The sequence below is a fragment of the Lampris incognitus genome, chromosome 3 (assembly GCF_029633865.1).
Source record: "Lampris incognitus isolate fLamInc1 chromosome 3, fLamInc1.hap2, whole genome shotgun sequence".
Classification (NCBI taxonomy): Eukaryota; Metazoa; Chordata; class Actinopteri; order Lampriformes; family Lampridae; genus Lampris; species Lampris incognitus.
This window is the reverse complement of record NC_079213.1, coordinates 28,464,756-28,483,315: the sequence shown is the minus strand read 5'-3', so window position 1 is coordinate 28,483,315 and position 18,560 is coordinate 28,464,756. Positions and strand designations below refer to the sequence as shown.

General features: G+C 49.4%; 1 protein-coding gene across 1 annotated transcript in view; it reads right to left on the bottom strand.

Moving 5' to 3' along the window:
- Window positions 1–18,560, bottom strand: part of lin7a (lin-7 homolog A (C. elegans)) — a 32,500-nt gene that overhangs the window by 3,212 nt on the left and 10,728 nt on the right. The window contains exons 2-5 of the mRNA XM_056277232.1: window positions 15,568–15,686; window positions 9,192–9,263; window positions 2,558–2,767; window positions 1,483–1,698 (exon numbers count right to left, since the gene is read on the bottom strand). Coding sequence (XP_056133207.1) covers window positions 1,483–1,698; window positions 2,558–2,767; window positions 9,192–9,263; window positions 15,568–15,686 — 617 coding nt within the window. The remainder of the gene's footprint in view (window positions 1–1,482; window positions 1,699–2,557; window positions 2,768–9,191; window positions 9,264–15,567; window positions 15,687–18,560) is intronic.

Below are 18,560 nucleotides of genomic sequence, written 5' to 3'. Positions count from 1 at the left end.
TGTGTGTGTGTCACTTGGCCACCAAGGCGAAATCTCTGTGGTCAGCATGCCGGCATCGATAAAACATGATCCCTGTTGAGTTGCCTGTCTGTGGTCCTGCTACACACTGTGACAAGCTCTCAAATACCCCACCAAGCTCCCACGTGCAAAACAAGAGACATGCTGCAGGGGATTTAGCGGTAAACAGACAGATCCCGCCACAGCTTTGGCGATATTAAGTCGCTGGAGAAGAGCCCACCTCAAATATGTCAAGATAATACTTCAAAAATACTTCGTCACTGAGTAGAATTACACACAGTATGATGTGACGTGGCTTCGTTTGAAAGTAAAATTCGCCCGGGTGTGATGGCCTGAGTTGAATCTTCGTATTAAGTGGACTATTCTGCTCCCGGTGAGGGGATGAGTATTATTCAGTCTGACCGGTTCAGCCCGTAACTTTGCTCAAAACCATCGTCCGTTCCCTCCCCTGTGTTCGCTGCAGGCACTTTTATGCAGCTATTATATGTTTCATGCAAACGACTTCGCCACGCTTAGTGGGAACTCGACCCCGCCTGTGGAGACATGCAGAAGCTCCATCAGGTGGTGGTCTCCTGGTAACAACAGCACAGGCAGGATCTATTTATTCAAATACCTGTCGAGCATGAGCTGCAGATGTAATTGGTTTAAGCCTGAATAATTTACCGCCCACAAAGCCGGAGCGCCGACACAACGCAGCACAATCGGTCGTGTTTGCGCAGAGGATGCCGGCAGCTCTGTTTGCAAAATATCCCCCCGAGGTTTCCAGCCCGGTGTGACAAAGAAATGCCTGCTAGGAGCCCACGGCCGATGAAAGAGTAGACTGCTTGCCGTGAGCGGTGGAAACCCAAACTCGCAACAGAGGAGTTCCAGCATCACTGCTGTGGGTTCTGTCTCTCTCTGTCTGTCTGTCTCTCTCTCTCTGTCTCTGTCTGTCTCTCTCCCTCTCGCACTCTCACGCTTTGAGAAATCTGTTTCTCTTTGACTTCTGCATTCCCATTTCTTAGAGGAAGGCGCTGGGATCGAATTGACAGATTCATCTCATTGAGAAACGACATGAAGATGGACTCTAGGATGTCTGGGACTTTTTTCCCCAGCGGTAAACACGCTCCAGGTGCTATTGGATCCCTGAGAGAAACTGTTCTTTAAAAGGTGATTTGAGGATAGCTCCATCTACGGCAACTATTCTCCGCTCTGCTTTTTTTTTTCTTGGTGTACTCATCTGTCATCCAAGTCCTAAAATAGCCCATGCTGCTCAATCCAAAACCCTGTGACCTGACCAGAAAAAAAATCCACTGTGAGCTCATCTTGACTTGATATAAGTCCAGTTCGGGTTCAGTTACCGACACTTGATGCTAGCTCCTCTGATTGGCGTTGCAGCTTTGCAATTCCAGCATTGGCCGTTGACCCCCCCACCCCCACCCCCACCAGCACCAGCAGGACCCTGAAAGCAATGAAGTGCCTCACCTACGACATGTGGTTCTGCTGGGAGGCCAGGTTCTGCTGCTGCTGTTGCTGCATGAGGAGCTGCTGCTGCTGGCGCCGCCGGGCCGTGCGCAGCTTCTCGAAGCGGGCCTCCATCTCCTCCAGCACCTTGGGGGTGTAGCGCACCACCAACTTCACGCTGTCTTTGGCTGCCTTCAGCAATTCCACGGCCTTCTCATGGTGCTCCCCCTCCACGCTCTGTAAAGAGGACATTGGAGGAGTGTGGGAAAGAGACCGAGAGAGAGAGGAAAGACAGAGAGAGAAGCGAGAGAGAGACAGAGAGAGAGGAGAGAGAGGAGAGACAGAGAAGAGAGAGGTTGTTTTAAAGGTATTGCTGAATGTGATTACATACCACCAAAGTAAGATGCTAGCAGAAAGTGTTTTCATAACGTCAGTCTTTACCGGCTCTATTGTCAGTAAAGTATCTGTGAATGCCGCCGTCTGATCGATAGGAGGCGTAGAAGGCAGTTATGTACGTGTGCCGGTCATAATAGCACTTCAGCTGCGACTGAATTTAGACTCCACACATTGTTTGCAAATCCAATTGCGACGAGTGAGACTTAGCAGATTTACAATAAGCGCTCCCCCATGGCCCTAAGCGGGTGAGAAACTGATCCTCTTCCTTACTGAAAATCCACAGAGATGTTTAATGTCGATGGCCCGCCTCACTATTGAGCTTTAACACGCTTATCCATCTAGAAAATAGACGATGCATCCCTCGGCTCCATCTCCCAACTCCATCTCAGGGATTGTTGGCAAACGACTCATGGAAGAGGAGGGATGCAAACGATCTCCTATCCCGTAGATGGATGAGCGCATCGCTCATAAATATGAGCAGGGACAAATATCTGCGTACCGACACATATCTACACAATGGTGCTGCTTTTTTAATTGTTCAAGCAGTCATGAACTAATGCCGCTTAACTCAGATTTTCATGACTTTTCCCAAAACTTTACCAACGTTACAATATTCCATAACTTCTCCAGGGCCTGGAAATTGTATGTTCAAATGGAATTTTTCCAGGTTTTTCAACATGGTAGGAGTCTTGTTCCTTACCACTCCGTTGACAGACAGCAGCTGGTCCCCCCGTTTAAGGCCGCCGTGCCTCTCGGCCACGCCGCCGGGAATGATGCGGGAGATGTAGATGGGCGAGTTCTGCTCCTTACCACCCATCACGTTAAAGCCCAGCCCTTCCTCCGTCTTGGGCAGCTCCACCACCCTCGGGTGGGAGTGACCCTCGCTGGCCGCGAAGGCTGCAACTGTGGCCTGTGTGTGTGTGTGTGTGCATGGGGGGAGGAAGGAAAAGGAAGTGGGATGATTATTAGTGGACTGTCTCCCGATGCTGATGTCTCACAGATGGACACTTAAAGCATCAGCTGTGACGAGACGGTAAACACAGGGTTCACTGAGTACCTTCACACACATGTACAAGGAGTTTAACGTGGCATAAAACACGAGAGACATGTTATTGTGAAAGGAAGAAGAGCGTCCGTGTCTGCTGAAATACCAAGTCAGTACAGGGTTTGGTGAATAACATATTTGTCCAACGCACACAGGGTTCAGAATATCTTATTTAACGTATTCTGATTTTAAAATGAGGATTTTAGTTCAAAACACCAAGAAGCATTTGGTCTTATTTTCTCTTCCTCACTGCTAAAGGCAAGGCAGCTTTATTTGTGTAGCACATTTCATACGCTGGTGCAATCCAATGTGCTTTACAGAGTAACAGAAATACAGTAGAGGCAAAATATTTACAATGAAAAAGTACAGAGAAGAGATACAAAAGATAAGATACTTAAAAAGTAAATGGTAAATGGACTGCATTTATACAGCACTTTTCTACCGACCACTCAAAGCACTTTGCAATGTATGCCTCACACACACACACTGATGGTGGAGGCTGCCATGCAAGGCACCAACCTGCTCATCAGGAGCAGTTAAGGGTGCAGTGTCTTGCTCAAGGACACTTCCACACGCTCTCTGACGGAGCTGGGGATCTCGAACCAGCGATCTTCCAATTACCAGACCACCCTCTCTACCCCCTGAGCCATGCCGCCCGTCATAGTAAACTATCCATCCATCCATTATCCAAACCGCTTATCCTGCTCTCAGGGTTGCAAGATGCTGGAGCCTATTCCAGCAGGCACTGGGTGGCAGGCGGGGAGACACCCTGGACAGGCCGCCGGACCATCACAGGGCCGACACACACACATTCATACCTAGGGACACTTTAATACGGCCGATTCACCTGACCTACATGTCTTTGGACTGTGAGAGGAAACCGGAGCACCTGGAGGAAACCCACACAGACACAGGGAGAACATGCAAACTCCACACAGAGGACGACCCGTGACAACCCCCTAAGGTTGGACTACCCGGGGGCTCGAACCCAAGACCTTCTTGCTGTGAGGCGACCGCACTAACCACTCCGCCACCGTGCTGCCATAGTAAACTAGTGCAGTTCAGATCAAGTGAAATCGAAAGATGGAGGAACACAACAAATACTCCCACTTTTGCATGATGCACGTTGTGAGTGGACCCATATTTTCTTCTTTGTCCTTCCTGAGTCTCCTCTCGTTCTGATATTTACCTCAGGTCTCGCTACAGACGAGAATCATAAATTCTCCTCTCGGTCAAACACCTCACCAGCCACAGACGGATGAGGATCATGAAGTCCACCACACACCTCAAACTTAATGATCCAACAGAAAAGAGCAACTGTTCAAATGCAAACATTGAAAGTCTCGACCTCATTTCCTCTCACGGCCGGGTGGGGTGGGGGTGGGGGACCAAAAAACTGAACATCTGCCTCGAATCCTGATGACGGCGAGAACAGAGTGACGGGATTTGGTCAGGCCCGGGGATTAAGACCAGACACGGAGGTTTTTCAAGCATCCCACGTTTTTGTTTTTCTGTTCTCACTCTTTCCATCTAAAAAAAAAAAACGTTACCGGAGCATCAAATCACGGGCGGTCAGGTTGCTGAACAGCTGACTCACCCATATGCACCTTACATAGTTGTCATCATGTACTGTACGTTGTGTGTACTATGTAGGGATGGTGTGTCATTGTGTCCTTTGTGTTAAGGCAGGAAGAGCCAGAGCCTAAAGAATTTCATTGTTCAGTCATTCATTCATCGTCATCAGCTTCTCCGGGGTCGGGTCGCGGTGGCAGCAAGCTAAGTAGGGCACTCTAGACGTCCCTCTCCCCAGCGATGCCCTCCAGCTCCTCCTGGGGGATCCCAAGGCGTTCCCAGGCCAGATTGGACATGTAGTCCCTCCAGCGAGTTCTGGGTCTACCCCGGAATTTCATTGCATCCCAATATAAATGACAGTAAACTTGAACTTGAAGTTGAACTTAAAACATTTCCATCTGGGTAGCGTAGCGGTCTATTCCGCGGCCTACCAACACAGGGATCGCCGGATCGAATCCCCGTGTTACCTCTGGCTTGGTCGGGCATCCCTACAGACACAATTGGCCGTGTCTGCGAGTGGGAAGCCGGAAGTGGGTATGTGTCCTGGTTGCCGCACTAGCGCCTCCTCTGGTCAATCGGGGCGCCTGTTTGGGGGTGAGGGGGAACTGGGGAGAATAGCGTGATCCTCTCACACGCTACGTCCCCCTGGTGAAACTCCTCACTGTCAGGTGAAAAGAAGTGGCTGGTGACTCCACATGTATCGGAGGAGGCATGTGGTAGTCTGCAGCCCTCCCCGGATCGGCAGAGGGGGTGGAGCAGTGACCGGGACAGCTCAGAAGAGTAGGGTAATTGGCTGGATACAACTGGGGGGGGGGTTCTCCTAGCCAGGTAATAAACCCAGAGGTGCTCCTGCAGCTCATCGACTGAAACCAGCACGCCGACCGGTGACTTCTTTCCGCTGAACGCTGAGCTCCTTGTTCTTTGTTTATGGGGGGGGGGGCAGAGCTTGTTAGCCGAGGCTTGGGAAAAGTAATGGCGGAGAAAACAGAGGAAGCGATGCTCTATGCCCGCAGAGCTACAGAAGCACCGCCACAGGTTCCTGAATGTGAAGCAGACATCACTTATGAAACCTGAGCGGTATCAGGAGAGAGCTGGGAGAGAAAAGGGGGACGTTTGTTCTCAGAAGCTTTATGTGAACTTCCCGACAGCGGGCAGGGCAGACGCGGTGCTCTGAGCTCTCTCCTCCATATTCATAGGCGTTCCTCCTCATACTCACTCCCTCTCTATTTCTCTCCTCTCCCGCGCTCCTGCTTTAATCTGGTTATTGTACATCGACTTCTGCTCCGTCTCTCTCCTCCTCATTCGTTCTCCTCTTCCTCTTCTTCTCCCTCCCACTGCGAAGCTAAAAGGCAGCTCCTCAGCATGCACAGCGTCTCCTCCCAGGCCTCGAAGCACAGCGACCTTCACAACTTTATCTGGGCTCCTCCAAGTAAAACAAAACCAGAAAAAAAAACAAAAAAAAAACTCAAAACTCAAAACAAAATAAAATAACAAGGTGATGTACGGCAGAAGCTCAGAGGCAAAACACAACTGCGATGAAAGCTTGAGGGATAGTTTCCTGGGAAACACAATATCACAGGTATCCATCCATCCATTATCCAAATCGCTCATCCTACTCAGGGTCGCGGGGATGCTGCAGCCTATCCCAGCAGTCATTGGGCGGCCGGCGGGGAGGCACCCTGTACAGGCCTCATGGCCACACTCGGTCATCTCCACTGAGATCAGTACCGCAGGCCTCGGGGCAGGAATTAGAGGCTAAAGAGGACTAATTAAAGAGGCAATCAAAAGGTAGTCGGGCTCTTCAGGTGAAACCTAAATCCCAGCTGTCCGGCGATAACTCGTCTCGTGAAAGATGCAAGGACTCCACGAGATGGCTCTACACATATTTCACATGTGGGCTGAATTTCAGCGGCTAGAGCTCGCTGTTGTGTTTTTGACGCCGGCGCTCGGTGGTGCATTTGAAATGTAGATGGAGATGGCGCTGTGGTTTGGCTCGGCCCGCGTCTCCAAGGGCTTCAAAACCAGTTAACTCGGCGTCTCGTTCTGGTGTCCCCATCCGAGATGTGCCCACGCGGCTCGGCCAGCCTTATGCCACTTGCTTCATGCTTCCCGCTTGTTGCTCATGCTGGAGTTCGGTAAGCGACGAGGCAGTAACTTCTCGGCCTTTGCGGCGGGGGCAAAACAGGACGGGGCTTTAAACAGACTTCGCCTCCAAGGTTGCTTCTGACTTCCTGTCTAATTTCAGAGATGGAGATTAAAAAGGCTTTTCGCAAGAATACTACCAAAGTCTTTATACCGCTCTAGTGTGAAAATCACAGTATCGTCGATTTAATTTTCATCTTTCTAATCAGTCATTGATGCCCTCTAGGGTAGAAAACACATCAGGTTTGATACAACCGGATGCTTTCGAGGAGGAGGCAATGATACAATCTGTCCGGTGCCGGCTAATCATTTTCTTCCACACCGCTCTAAAACGCAGAAATCCACAAAAATCAATCTAATTATGTTTTTGTTTACCACACCCCGGCATCACATCGAGAAACAGCAAAATCTGTGCATGAATGTTTGATGAAGGCATCGCACTTGTGTTACTAATGGTCCTATTCAAGCAGCCATTCAACACAGATTCACCTGGATTCACCCAAAACACTGTGCGGTTGTTATCGGAGGCGTGATGGTGGAGGTGGGCCGGAGTCAATGAAAAGAGCTGCAGGTTATTTGGCAGCCCACGCCGCCACATGCCTCTCACACGCCCTTTTGCCCAACACACACTCTCTTCGACTCTCTCTCGCTCTCTCTCTCTGCTATCTTCTCTCTCTCTCTCTCTCTCTCTCTCTCCCTCTCCTCCACCTGTGTGATGTATTGGATGAGAGTGGACACAGCTGGATGGCAAGGTGGACTGAGTCGCGCTTGTCTCTTTTCCTCCCCTCCTCTCCCTGTGCGCTGCCTTATGTTGTTGATCAGCCAGGCTCGTCCCCCTCTTTCACCTCCCTCCATTTTAGAAAAGGCCTGTCTCCTGCAGCGGAGAAGCTTTTTTTTTTGTGTGTGTGTCTGTGTACATATAGGCTCGTCTCATGCAGTACACCGAAGTTGCTTGACTTTGAGTCATCTTTGTTTACACACAAAACAAAATATGATAATTATACTGACTGGACAATGGCAGAAATGTACTCCCGAGTGTTCGGTTACAGCATCGTCCAACAAAAAGGGAGCTTCAATTTGGGTGGGGTGGTGCAGCGTGGTTGTATTGAGCCTGACAGAATTGAAAACCATTTATGTTTTCAAGCTTTCTCCCCAGTTGTATCCGGCCAATTACCCCACTCTTTTGAGCTGCCCCGGTTGCTGCTCCACCCCCTCTGCCGATCCGGGGAGGGCTGCAGACTACCACATGCCTCTTCCAATACATGTGGAGTCGCCAGACCTGACAGTGAGGAGTTTCTCCTGGGGGACGTAGCACGTGGGAGGATCACGCTATTCCCCACAATCCCCCCCCCCCCCGAACAGGCGCCCTGACCGACCAGAGGAGGCTCTGCTGCAGCGACCAGGACACATATCCACACCCGCAGACACGGCCAACTGTGTCTGTAGGGACGCCTGACCAAGCCGGAGGTAACACGGGGATTCGAATTGGCGAACCCTGTGTTGGTAGACAACGGAATAGACCACTATGCTACCCGGACGCCCTGTTTTCAAGCTTTCCTCATAGAGTATACTGTGCCAGACGGACATCTTTGTCTGTTTCGTAGCACAGCACAGGACCTTGATAACAAACTGAAAATGAAGCCTCATCCAAACAGTTCTTCTGTAACATGTCTGAGAGAGTGCAGCGAGGATTTGGATGAAGGTCACACGGCGCTGCTGATTAAATATGGCAGTTGAGGATCGGAACCTGCTGGGAGGACAACCAATCTGGAATTAAATATACATTTAGAAACCTGTCAGCGCCTCGCGTACTAGATACTGGCTAATAAGGGTAAAAAGCTTGAAATTATAGAAAATGTGCACGGGGCACTTCAAAAAAACCCTCACTTTTACCCTCTGTCGTGCTATGGTGTGCAATTAGGCTTGCATTTGGAAAAATATGTGCAACTTTGCCGTTCATGGTAACACTGGCTGCCATCTGGTTCATTACCATCTGTGAGTATAACAGAGGCTCGGTGTGAACAAACTGAACGCAAAACATGCAGCACGACATGTTCTCCTCACTTGTATCCGGCCTATTACCCCACGCTTCGAGCCATGCTGGTCGCTGCTCTACCCCCTCTGCCGACAGCCGCTTCTTTTCACCTGACAGTGAGGAGTTTCACCAGGGGGACGTAACGCGTGGGAGGATCACGCTATTCCCCCCAGTTCCCCCTCCCCCCCAAACAGGCACCCCGACCGACCAGAGGAGGCGCTAGTGCAGCGACCAGGACACATACCCACATCCGGCTTCCCACTCGCAGACATGGCCAACTGTGTCTGTAGGGACGCCCGACCAAGCCAAGCCGGAGGTAACACGGGGGTTCGAACCGGCAATCCCCGCGTTGGTAGGTACGCCACCGGGACGCCCTCTGCACGACACATTCCATTGTGTCATTATATGACTCCACATGGTTGAAAGGAGTGAATTCATTTGGAGACAATGCTGAGTCCTGTCTGCTGGATTTGTACCCTTCGAGAGGGTTCATGTCTGAACACGCTGCATTGTGAGATATCGTTTCTTTTTTTTTTTTACCTTAGCCGTAGCCCGTGCCTGGTACTCCGGACAGCCGTTCACCGTAATTGTTTCATGCATGTACTGGTACACCTAAGAAAGAAGGAGAGAGAGAGAGAGCTATTATCTTTCACATTTCAAAAAAGAAAAAAGAAAAATATCCTCAACCCAGCATTTCTGCTCAAGCAGCACATTGGTGCAGCATCACAGCTGGCTGAAAGTACAAATCCTGCACTAACAAAGCAAGCTGGGCCCGGAAACCGCATGGAGGCGAGCGTATAAGCCAAACGGAGTGAAAAATAAGAAGACACTCTGGAATATGGTATCATATGCTTTTTATCTGGAGGAAACGTCTGTGATTCGTCCAGCATCTGCTGGCAGTAACACCTCATTGGTAGGCATGGAGTCGCGCTGGAGCTTTTGTTGTTGTTATCTCAGCTTTGGTAGGAACAAGGTTATCAAACTGTGCACCCAGGCAGACAGAATCAGTGCAGACAGCTGACCTTTCCAGCTTAATGTGCCTTTCAGAGATATCCTACAATCGAAGAATTCGGGAGGCAGGGAGAGAAAAAGAGAGGGAGAGGTTGAAATATCTAAGGCCTTTTTGAACTCTGATACAAAGTCGACCGCTATTCTCCCACGCCCTGCATCTTTTTCTATAAAAGCAAGTGGGAATGCTAATGTTCAAATGCATCTCCACCGATACCGCACTTCTGCGCTGCTCCCGTAAGTGCTCATGAGAGCTACCTGATCGAATCTTGCCGCTGTGCAAACCGACACGACGTTGCTCTTCAGAGAGACCCACCATGTCCAGCCGGTGCTGGAAGCAAACTATGAACAGCACTATGGGAGGTTAGAGGTGGGCTTCATGGCGTCTCGGTAGCATAGCGTAGCAGTTTATTCCGGTGCCTACCAACACGGGGATCACCGGTTCGAATCCCCGTGTTACCTCTGGCTTGGTTGGGCGTCCCTACCGACACAACTGGTCGTGTCTCCTGGTGGGAAGCCAGATGTGGGTGTGTGTCCTGGTCGCCGCACTAGCGCCTCCTCTGGTTGGTCGGGGCGCCTGTTCAGGGGGGTGGGGAACTGGGGGGGAATAGCGTGATCCTCCCACGTGCTACATTCCCCTGGTGAAACTCCTTACTGTCAGGTGAAAAGAAGTGGCTGGGGACTCCACATGTATCAGAAGAGGTATGTGGTAGTCTGCAGCCCCCCGAATTGGCAGAGGGGGTGGAGCAGCGACCGGGAATAACCCTGGGGAGAGGAAACTCCCCCCCAAAAAAAGACATTTACTGACTGAAGTGCATGTTCCAGTTCTGACCGACCACGGTCAAATTAGCGGACGAGCAATCGAAATCAACCGAGAAAGGCAAAACGTTCTCATGAAAAACTACTTGACTCCATAATGATTCTGTATGCGAGCAGCGAACTGAAAATCTATTTTTATGAAATGTTGCACTCATATCTTGATTCCATTTCACGATATTAAATTTGGATCATTTAGTCTCAATTCAGTCGGCTGTCTTTCTTCAAAGTTATGCAGCCTCGCCTGGAGCGATTGTGCCTCGTCGCTCCGTGATGCATCACAGTACGATATTACAAAGGCCTCTTCTGGAGGTAGTTCTGCATAGCAATCTCACATACTGAAAAACAACAGGCAGTTTTGGGTGCAATGGCTGCAAAATATCTCCCGGACTTGTATGCTTTTGAATCTCAAATACAAACTAAATTGCTCTTAAGGGTATACAGTAAACAAAACATATTTTGTCTTTCCAAGAATGATACATTGGGGAAAGAAGAAGATAGCTCGCCAGACACACACACACACACACCCCTCCATAAAATTTACATTTTCTGGGGGATTTTTTTCCACGTTTGCACTTTTGTGGCTGGGCAAACTTCTGCAAATGCAATGAAAGGATTTTTCTTCCTGGAGTTGGGGCTCTTATTTCTCAAGTCATCATTTTTTTTAATTCATTAATACATGAATTTATTTTAACCTCCGAATCCTCCACACCGGCTTTTAACCACCAAGAGAGAGTTAACCTGGGAGTAACAGTCCCTCCTATTGTTTGCAATACACCCCACCAGACGCCCACTGAATCCATCTGGTTGTGGTCCAGAACGGACAGGGTCAAGCTGGTCGTTTTCTGTTCCAGAATGAAGAACCCGCTCTCTATCTCTGCAAAAGAACACAGCCGTAGCAAATAGCTGCGGTCTTTAGGTCGTCCTTGTCTCTTTTTGTTGCGACTCCTCCGGATGGGCACTTGGCTCTAAAAAGGCCCATTATCCTGCAGGCATCTATTCGGGCCCCCTGCTGCTATTCTCTTTCACCATGCGTCTCTTCGGTCCATCTTTCCTACAACACCATGTACCCGCACCCCCCCCCCCCGCCCGACCCCCATCCACACTGTCATGTTGCTCCTTCTCTCTCTTTCTGTCTCTCTCTCTCTCTCTCTCTCTCCTCATCTTCCACTCACTTCTCTCTCATCCCCACTCGACTCACTGGCTGTGCTTCACATTAACCCAGATCCACTTCTCTTCTGAGGAGCACATTTTGCCTGACGGGACTCCGTCACTCGTGCCTGGGAGGAGGATGACACAAAGTCTGACGGAGGAGAGCACTGCCCACGGGGCCTGGAGCTTGACAATGTGGCGTGTAACCATGGTGCCCTGCTTTCTCTATCCCCACTGAGTCACAGAGAGAGAGAGAGAGAGAGAGAGAGAGAGAGAGAGAGAGAGAGAGAGAGAGAGAGAGAGAGAGACAGAATTGGGGGAGGGTAGTGAGTAGGAGAAAGGGAGTACAGAGAAGAAAGAGAGAAAAGCCTCTGAGAGCTCTCCTACTGTCTCTGGCTGACAGCGCTTTTTGCAAAAATATTGTGGGCCGATCCAGATCCTCATGTAATAAAATTCACCCGGAGCTTTTCATAGACTCCCTGGTGTCCCCGTGACCTGGTGGGAGGATGCTGAACTTGGCGTGGACTGACTCAGTGTTTCGCTGTAATCCTTCAACTGAGTTCCGTGTGGGAGGCAAGGGCCCACCTCAGATGGAATCAACTCGAACCCCCCTTTCCTTTATTGCTCCAAAATGTAATATAATCTAACTTGCCACCCCGCTGTCACTTCCACAAAAATCTGGCTGCTTCCGCGGGATGTAAAATATTTGGAAAGTTAAAACCGTTCGGCAGTGACTATGAACTGCATCCATCCTGTATAAGCGTCAGCGGTGCCTTCTAGCGCCGCAAGCTGGCCAGCCGTCTCGGTCAGCCGCCTCGGTCAGCTCGTCTTGTGTCCTTCCTCCTGCGTCTGCAAGGCTGATTGACCCTGACAAGTCACTCAGGCTGATGCAAAAAGAGGCTGACCAAGAGCCGGCAGATTCTCCCTGTTGTCAATAGCTATCCGACTACTTCTACTCCTCATTCCTCGCGCTGCTGAACAAGCTCTTTCCCAGCCATCCATCCTCCCTGCTAATCGCTGGTGTGTCGTTCATAATACGGCTGATTCATGTTCTGTGCATTCACCTGATAAGAGTTGAGGAGGATTTAGAGGTTAATTTATTGGGCGGGTTTTGCTGTGCAGACGAGAGATGGGCTGTCCACCCTGAGCCTGAGCTAGTGTTGTCTATATGTAGAGAAACAGACAGACAGCAAGGTTATAGGGGTCATCTGCTCTGACATAATGTCAAACAGGTCATTCTGACACACCAGAATGAACAAAGGTTTGACGTGTTGCAGGACGCTATGGTAAACACACGCAAGGCCTTCCTTTTGTATCGCAATTCCCCTGCAGGGGGAGGGGGACGTCTGGGTGAGGAGACTATATATATCCTCTGGCAGAGAAATGAATGGTGTGATTGTCAAGGCACATGGTTAAACAAACACACACACACACGGGCGTCCGGGTAGCGTAGGGGTCTATTCCGTTGCCAATCAACACTGGGATCGCCGGTTCGAATACCCGTGTTACCTCCGGCTTGGTTGGGCGTCCATACAGACACAATTGGCTGTGTCTGCGGGTGGGAAGCCAGATGTGAGTATGTGTCCTGCTCACTGCACTAGTGCCTCCTCAGGGCGGTCGGGGCGCCTGTTCGGGGGGGGGGGGACTGGGGGGAATAGCGTGATCCCCCCATGCGCTATGTCCCCCTGGCGAAACTCCTCGCTGTCAGGTGAAAAGAAGCAGCTGGCAACTCCACATGTATCGAAGGAGGCATGTGGTAGTCTGCAGCCCTCCCCAGATCAGCAGAGGGGGTGGAGCAGCGACCGGGACGGCTTGGAAGAGTGGAGTAATTGGCTGGATACAATTGGGGGGAAAAGGGGAGGGGAATCCAACCCCCCCCCCGCACACACACACACAAAGTGACATATCCGTGCATGTCAAAATACTAAAGTCTGCTTTTCTTTGCCCCCCCCCCCTTGAGTTTCCATTCTTCATGAGGCCGTTTTCCCAATTTACTCGGACATAAACACTGCTTCAGAGGACACGCTGGCTGCATGCTGTGATCTTGCGCTGCAACAATGTGGCGTTGCTCTCCATAATTACAGTAATAATCAACACAGTAGTCGCCGCTGCACACCCGCCCTTTAGCTGCCGGGGCCACCGTAGAACGAGACCGTTGGGTAACGGTGATGCGTCAGCTCCAGCAAGCCTGTAATCGACCGCAAGCCACAGCCCCCCTCGTTAAGCGGCCGACCAATCCGAATGCACATCTGACGGTTGCCCTGGTGACAGTGTATAGACGACGGTTTGTGTATCTTCGCCCTTCTCGTAAAGGTCAGCCACTGTCCAGGCTCTATTGTTGAGCCTCAGCGTTGCTGCAATTGAGTGGGTGAGTCAGAAATAAGTCATGTGGTGCCGCCCTGTGCCGGCTGGTGCCAGGCCCTGCCAGCCGGCCTCGTCTACCCTCGGCACCCTGGCCCGAAGAGGCCAGACCTGAATCATACTCCCTGTCAGTTGTGGGAACTCGTCTGTCCCTTATCTCTACGCCAGGGATGATGTTGTGTGTTTTTTTTGTTCTCATCTTTTTTTCATTACATAGAGTTATGTTAATTATGCAGCAGCCACTTCCTCAATCTGCTGGCACCAACCATGCTCGGTAACTTCATCCGTGTAGCAACACCGATGTAAAAGAAAAATTGATAAAGTAGAAATATTTCTTAAAAAAAAAACATTTTAAATAATTTACAGCTGCAGGGATCTTGCACTGAAAAAAACGTAGAACATTTCCAAAAGTACAGCTCAGTAAAGCACAGCTGAATTTTCCCAAACACTAAACACTTCACCGCTGTTGCCCTGTCAGCCAGAGCAAATTATCAGTGGCTTATCCAAGGACATAAACCCAACTTCTGCACTTTCTTTTTCTGCTTTTTAGTATGCATTTCCCCATTACGGGGAGCATTACTGTACAGGAACGGACAAAACGCTGCAGGAGCAGGCCGGTACCGGAGACACTCCTCTTTCTGACCGATCCCAGGCTGATGGACGAGTGGGTGGCTGTTTGTGTACATGTGGATGTGAGAGTGTAAACACGAGTGAATGAGTACTGGAGTACTAACTGTACAGCCATTTCATAATTTTCCTCCTCTACTACGAATTGCGATAAAAAAAAAATAACAAGGCCAATCAATTTCAAACAGCAATAACATTTACTTAATTGAAATTCAATCCAAACGGGCAGGAAAGGCCTCTGAGTTAATGACATTCTCGTGACGCTCTCTGGCACCGGGGTCACTTAGAGGCTTTGTGTGAAGTTTTCCAAGCGGTCAGAAACACAGCACGCCATGAAATGTTTGTCAGTCAGCCTCTGTTGCAGATGGTCAAACGCTAATAGATGTTATAGCTGACCACGTAAAAATAGAGGAGAATTCGGGCGTCTGGGTGCAAGGCGGTCTATTCCGTTGCCTACCTACATGGAGATCGGAGGTTCGAATTCCCGTGTTACCTCCGGCTTGATCGGTCATCCCTGCAGACACAATTGACAGTGTCTGCGGGTGGGGAGCTGGATGTGTGTATGTGTCCTGTTCGCTGCACTAGCGCCTCCTCTGGTCAGTCGGGGCACCTGTTCAGGGGGGAGGGGGAACTGGGGGGGAATAGCGTGATCCTCCCACGCGCTACGTCAGAGCAGTGACTGGGACAGCTCGGAAGAGTGGGGTAATTGGCCAAGTACAACTGGAGAGAAAAATGGGCAAAAAAATGCACAAAAAAAAATAAAAATAGAGGCGAATCACTGCATATGATTAGGGATATAGATGACACAACCATGTTGAATTTCAAACACATGCACGTTGCAGCTCAGGTCATGAGTCACGCCGGTTCCGGTTTTATATGGGCAGTAGCTCCACCTGCCCCCAGTGAGAAATGAGGTAATTCTCTAGGTGTGACCTAGCCCTTGGCAACTCACCTCTCTGATGGCTGTGCAGAACTCACTCTGAAGGACCTTTTTCAGGGACTGAAGCTTGTGACCGGGGACATCGCCTGACTCCTGCAGCTTCTCCAGCAGCTCAATAGCTCTGGCAACATCTGACGGAGAGAGAGGGGGGGGTGAGTATGATGTGTGCGCAAGCAAAGGGACAGGGGGAAAGCTGCCCCGTTCAATTACATTAACAATGGAGCCCAAAGAAAGATGCTGAAGCGAATCGATGGGTGGGATAATGGAAATAGACTCAGTCAAGGCCGGTGGGAGTAGAGTAGCAACGATAGAAAGGCAATCCTATCCCAGCCTCATTTGCATTGGGTCAATCCCATGCATGAGAAAATACATGGATGCAAGCAAGTCAGGCACTTATTTGTTCAAAGGTACCAATTCCTGGCAAGGGTGGGCACCGGAGGGCATGACGGATCACTTAAAATATACTATTAGGCCTTAAATTAGGGGCTGTGACTCTGGGGTCTAGCAAGCTCTCCTCCCCTCATTACTCGAATGAGACAACCAACAACTGACGGGCTCTTAGCCTCTGAAACTGGCAAGCCAAGTGAAAAAAGCCTTACTGAAAGGAGGAGAAGGTACAGTGCTTGGGCGCCGGACAGGTTTAGACCAACTAATGAAAACATTCCTTTCATCTGACTTGTTCACACCCTTGTCACAGCTGAGACAAAATGCAGAGGTTTTGTGAACTTTCAGTCATGTTGTGGAGGTTTCCTGTGTGAGGATACAGTTTGATTTACACTTGTTTTATTTTGTTGTCTTTGTATAAGCTACCAAGAAGATCAATGTCTCTACTCAAAAAAATAATCAAGTAAATAAATACAAAATTAGTTTGGGTAAATTTCTCAACAGTATGTAGTTAACATGCTTTGCCCCGACTTGTTTACTTTGATTTTCTGATGCAACCTGCCGTGCAAATCACTCATATATTTTGTCAAATGAGTAGCCGCCTCCACATTGAAATAACAGGTGGGTTTGTGGATATTTCCAGTCAACCTGCCACTTCTGGCACCCTGCAACCATTTACAACCACGTTTCTATGGATAACATGTCATCATCATCATCATCATCATCGGCGGTCACTCGGGGTTGAGTACAACCGTCCTCCCTCTGGGTCCCTCTGGGTCTTCAGGTGGATGCAGAGGCCGATCCTGGAGCTGCATAATGGGTGACACCTTTTTACGTGGAGTGGCTGATGTGCCTGCAGCCACCACACGGTCCTTGGCAGGGGATGGCCAGAGTTCAATAGCATGGAGAACAAAGACGATTGGGGACCACCCTCTGTTGCAGCCTTCATCCGCCTTCTCTGCCTTTGTGACCTGGAGACATCTTCCACCAGTTCCACCGTTGAGGTTTTTGTTGGATCGCGCTTCAGCTGGAACCTCCCCCTTGACCCATCCGCCTTGGGTGACCCTACTGGGAGCCAGGCTTCGGACGGCACAGCTCTTGGGATCATTGGTTACACGCAAGCTTCTCTACCACAGCAAGGTGGCAATCCAGGAGAAGGGACAACATGTACTGACTAATGATAAATGGTTCTGGGGTTCGAGAGACATCCTCTCCATCAGACAGGGTGTTCTCAGCATCAGCATCCACCGCTTGTGGGGCCAGTGTGGGCGTGTTCACATGAATGTGTGCATCTGCAAATGAAGTGGCATGATCCATTTTTTCCAACATGCACAATGGCACCAACTTCAGCTTGGATTACTCTGAAGTTAAGTAATGTTTTCTTTCCCTTTTGAGTCACAAGGAACACACGAGTTTAATATCAAGCGACGACTGCAGAGGAACAGAAAATCTATTTTTCCAGACAACCTAGCTCCACTGTCACAGGCAGTTAATACATTTAATGAACTGGCTAATCATTTTCTCTTCACTTCATCATCTTGAATGCCACTACAGGCATGTCGTAGCAGTCTCCATTTTATGCATCGCGACAGTCAACAACCTACCATGTTTCTAAACCCACACAGGACTTTGGGAATGTGGAGTAAACAGATGGCAGGCAAGAAGGGTTTTACTGTTTATAGACTCGCGGGGGACAGGGGAGGAAGGAGAAGAGCTGTATTCTTACATACCGACTTGTTCAGGAGTTGTGCAAAGCCATAACAGGAAATCAAAAACAAACTAACATGTTTTGTTCCTGATATTGTTTTTGCATAAAACTCCACAACTCGATGGCTACTTCTACAAATCAGCTTGGATTACATCAATCCATTTTAAATTGCAGGCTCAGCTCCTATCATGATTGTTTCTGGCTTGTGAGAGCTGTCCAGTGAGAATTAATACTGACTCGTCAGCCTCGGCGAGGGCAGTTAGCGGTCAGGAAAATGTTTATCATCCATTAATCACCCAGCACGGCTCTCGAGTCTCCTGTAAATGGCCGAGAGTTGCGGGGTACATATAAGCGTACACTGATGTTCTGTCAAAGATGGAGGGAATGTCTGCTTTTGATTTTTTTTTGAAACCTTAAAAAAACCTGGGAAAAGGTTGCACACTGTACCACCTGGGAAAGGAATGGAAGTTTAAGTTAAAGCATCATGTTGGCAGAGTTGGATTTCTACCACTTCTTGGCAGATGAGACTAATTAAATTAAGTGCTTGGCTAATCTTTCCTTTCTTGAGTAAACAGAAACTTATACACCAGCAGAATCTCAAAGGCTTGATTCACTCCCAACTACGTGATTATTTGCAAGGAAATTAGATGGCCTAGTTCCTCCCCCTCCCCCTTTCTGGTTGTGAAAAACAAAAACAATGACTTTTGAGAGTGCTGGCATGGCTCCAAGCAGCTAGGACATCTGTGGAGAAGTTTTATGAACATTTTACTCTCATTAAAGCGAGGTCAAGGACCAAACAGGGGATATAAAAAAAGGAGAAGAAGAAAATACTCTGCCATTTTTTTTCTTTCTCATGCTCATTAGCACCATTTTCTTTATCCACATCAAGGACTTCGACTTGGTTTTGGAACAC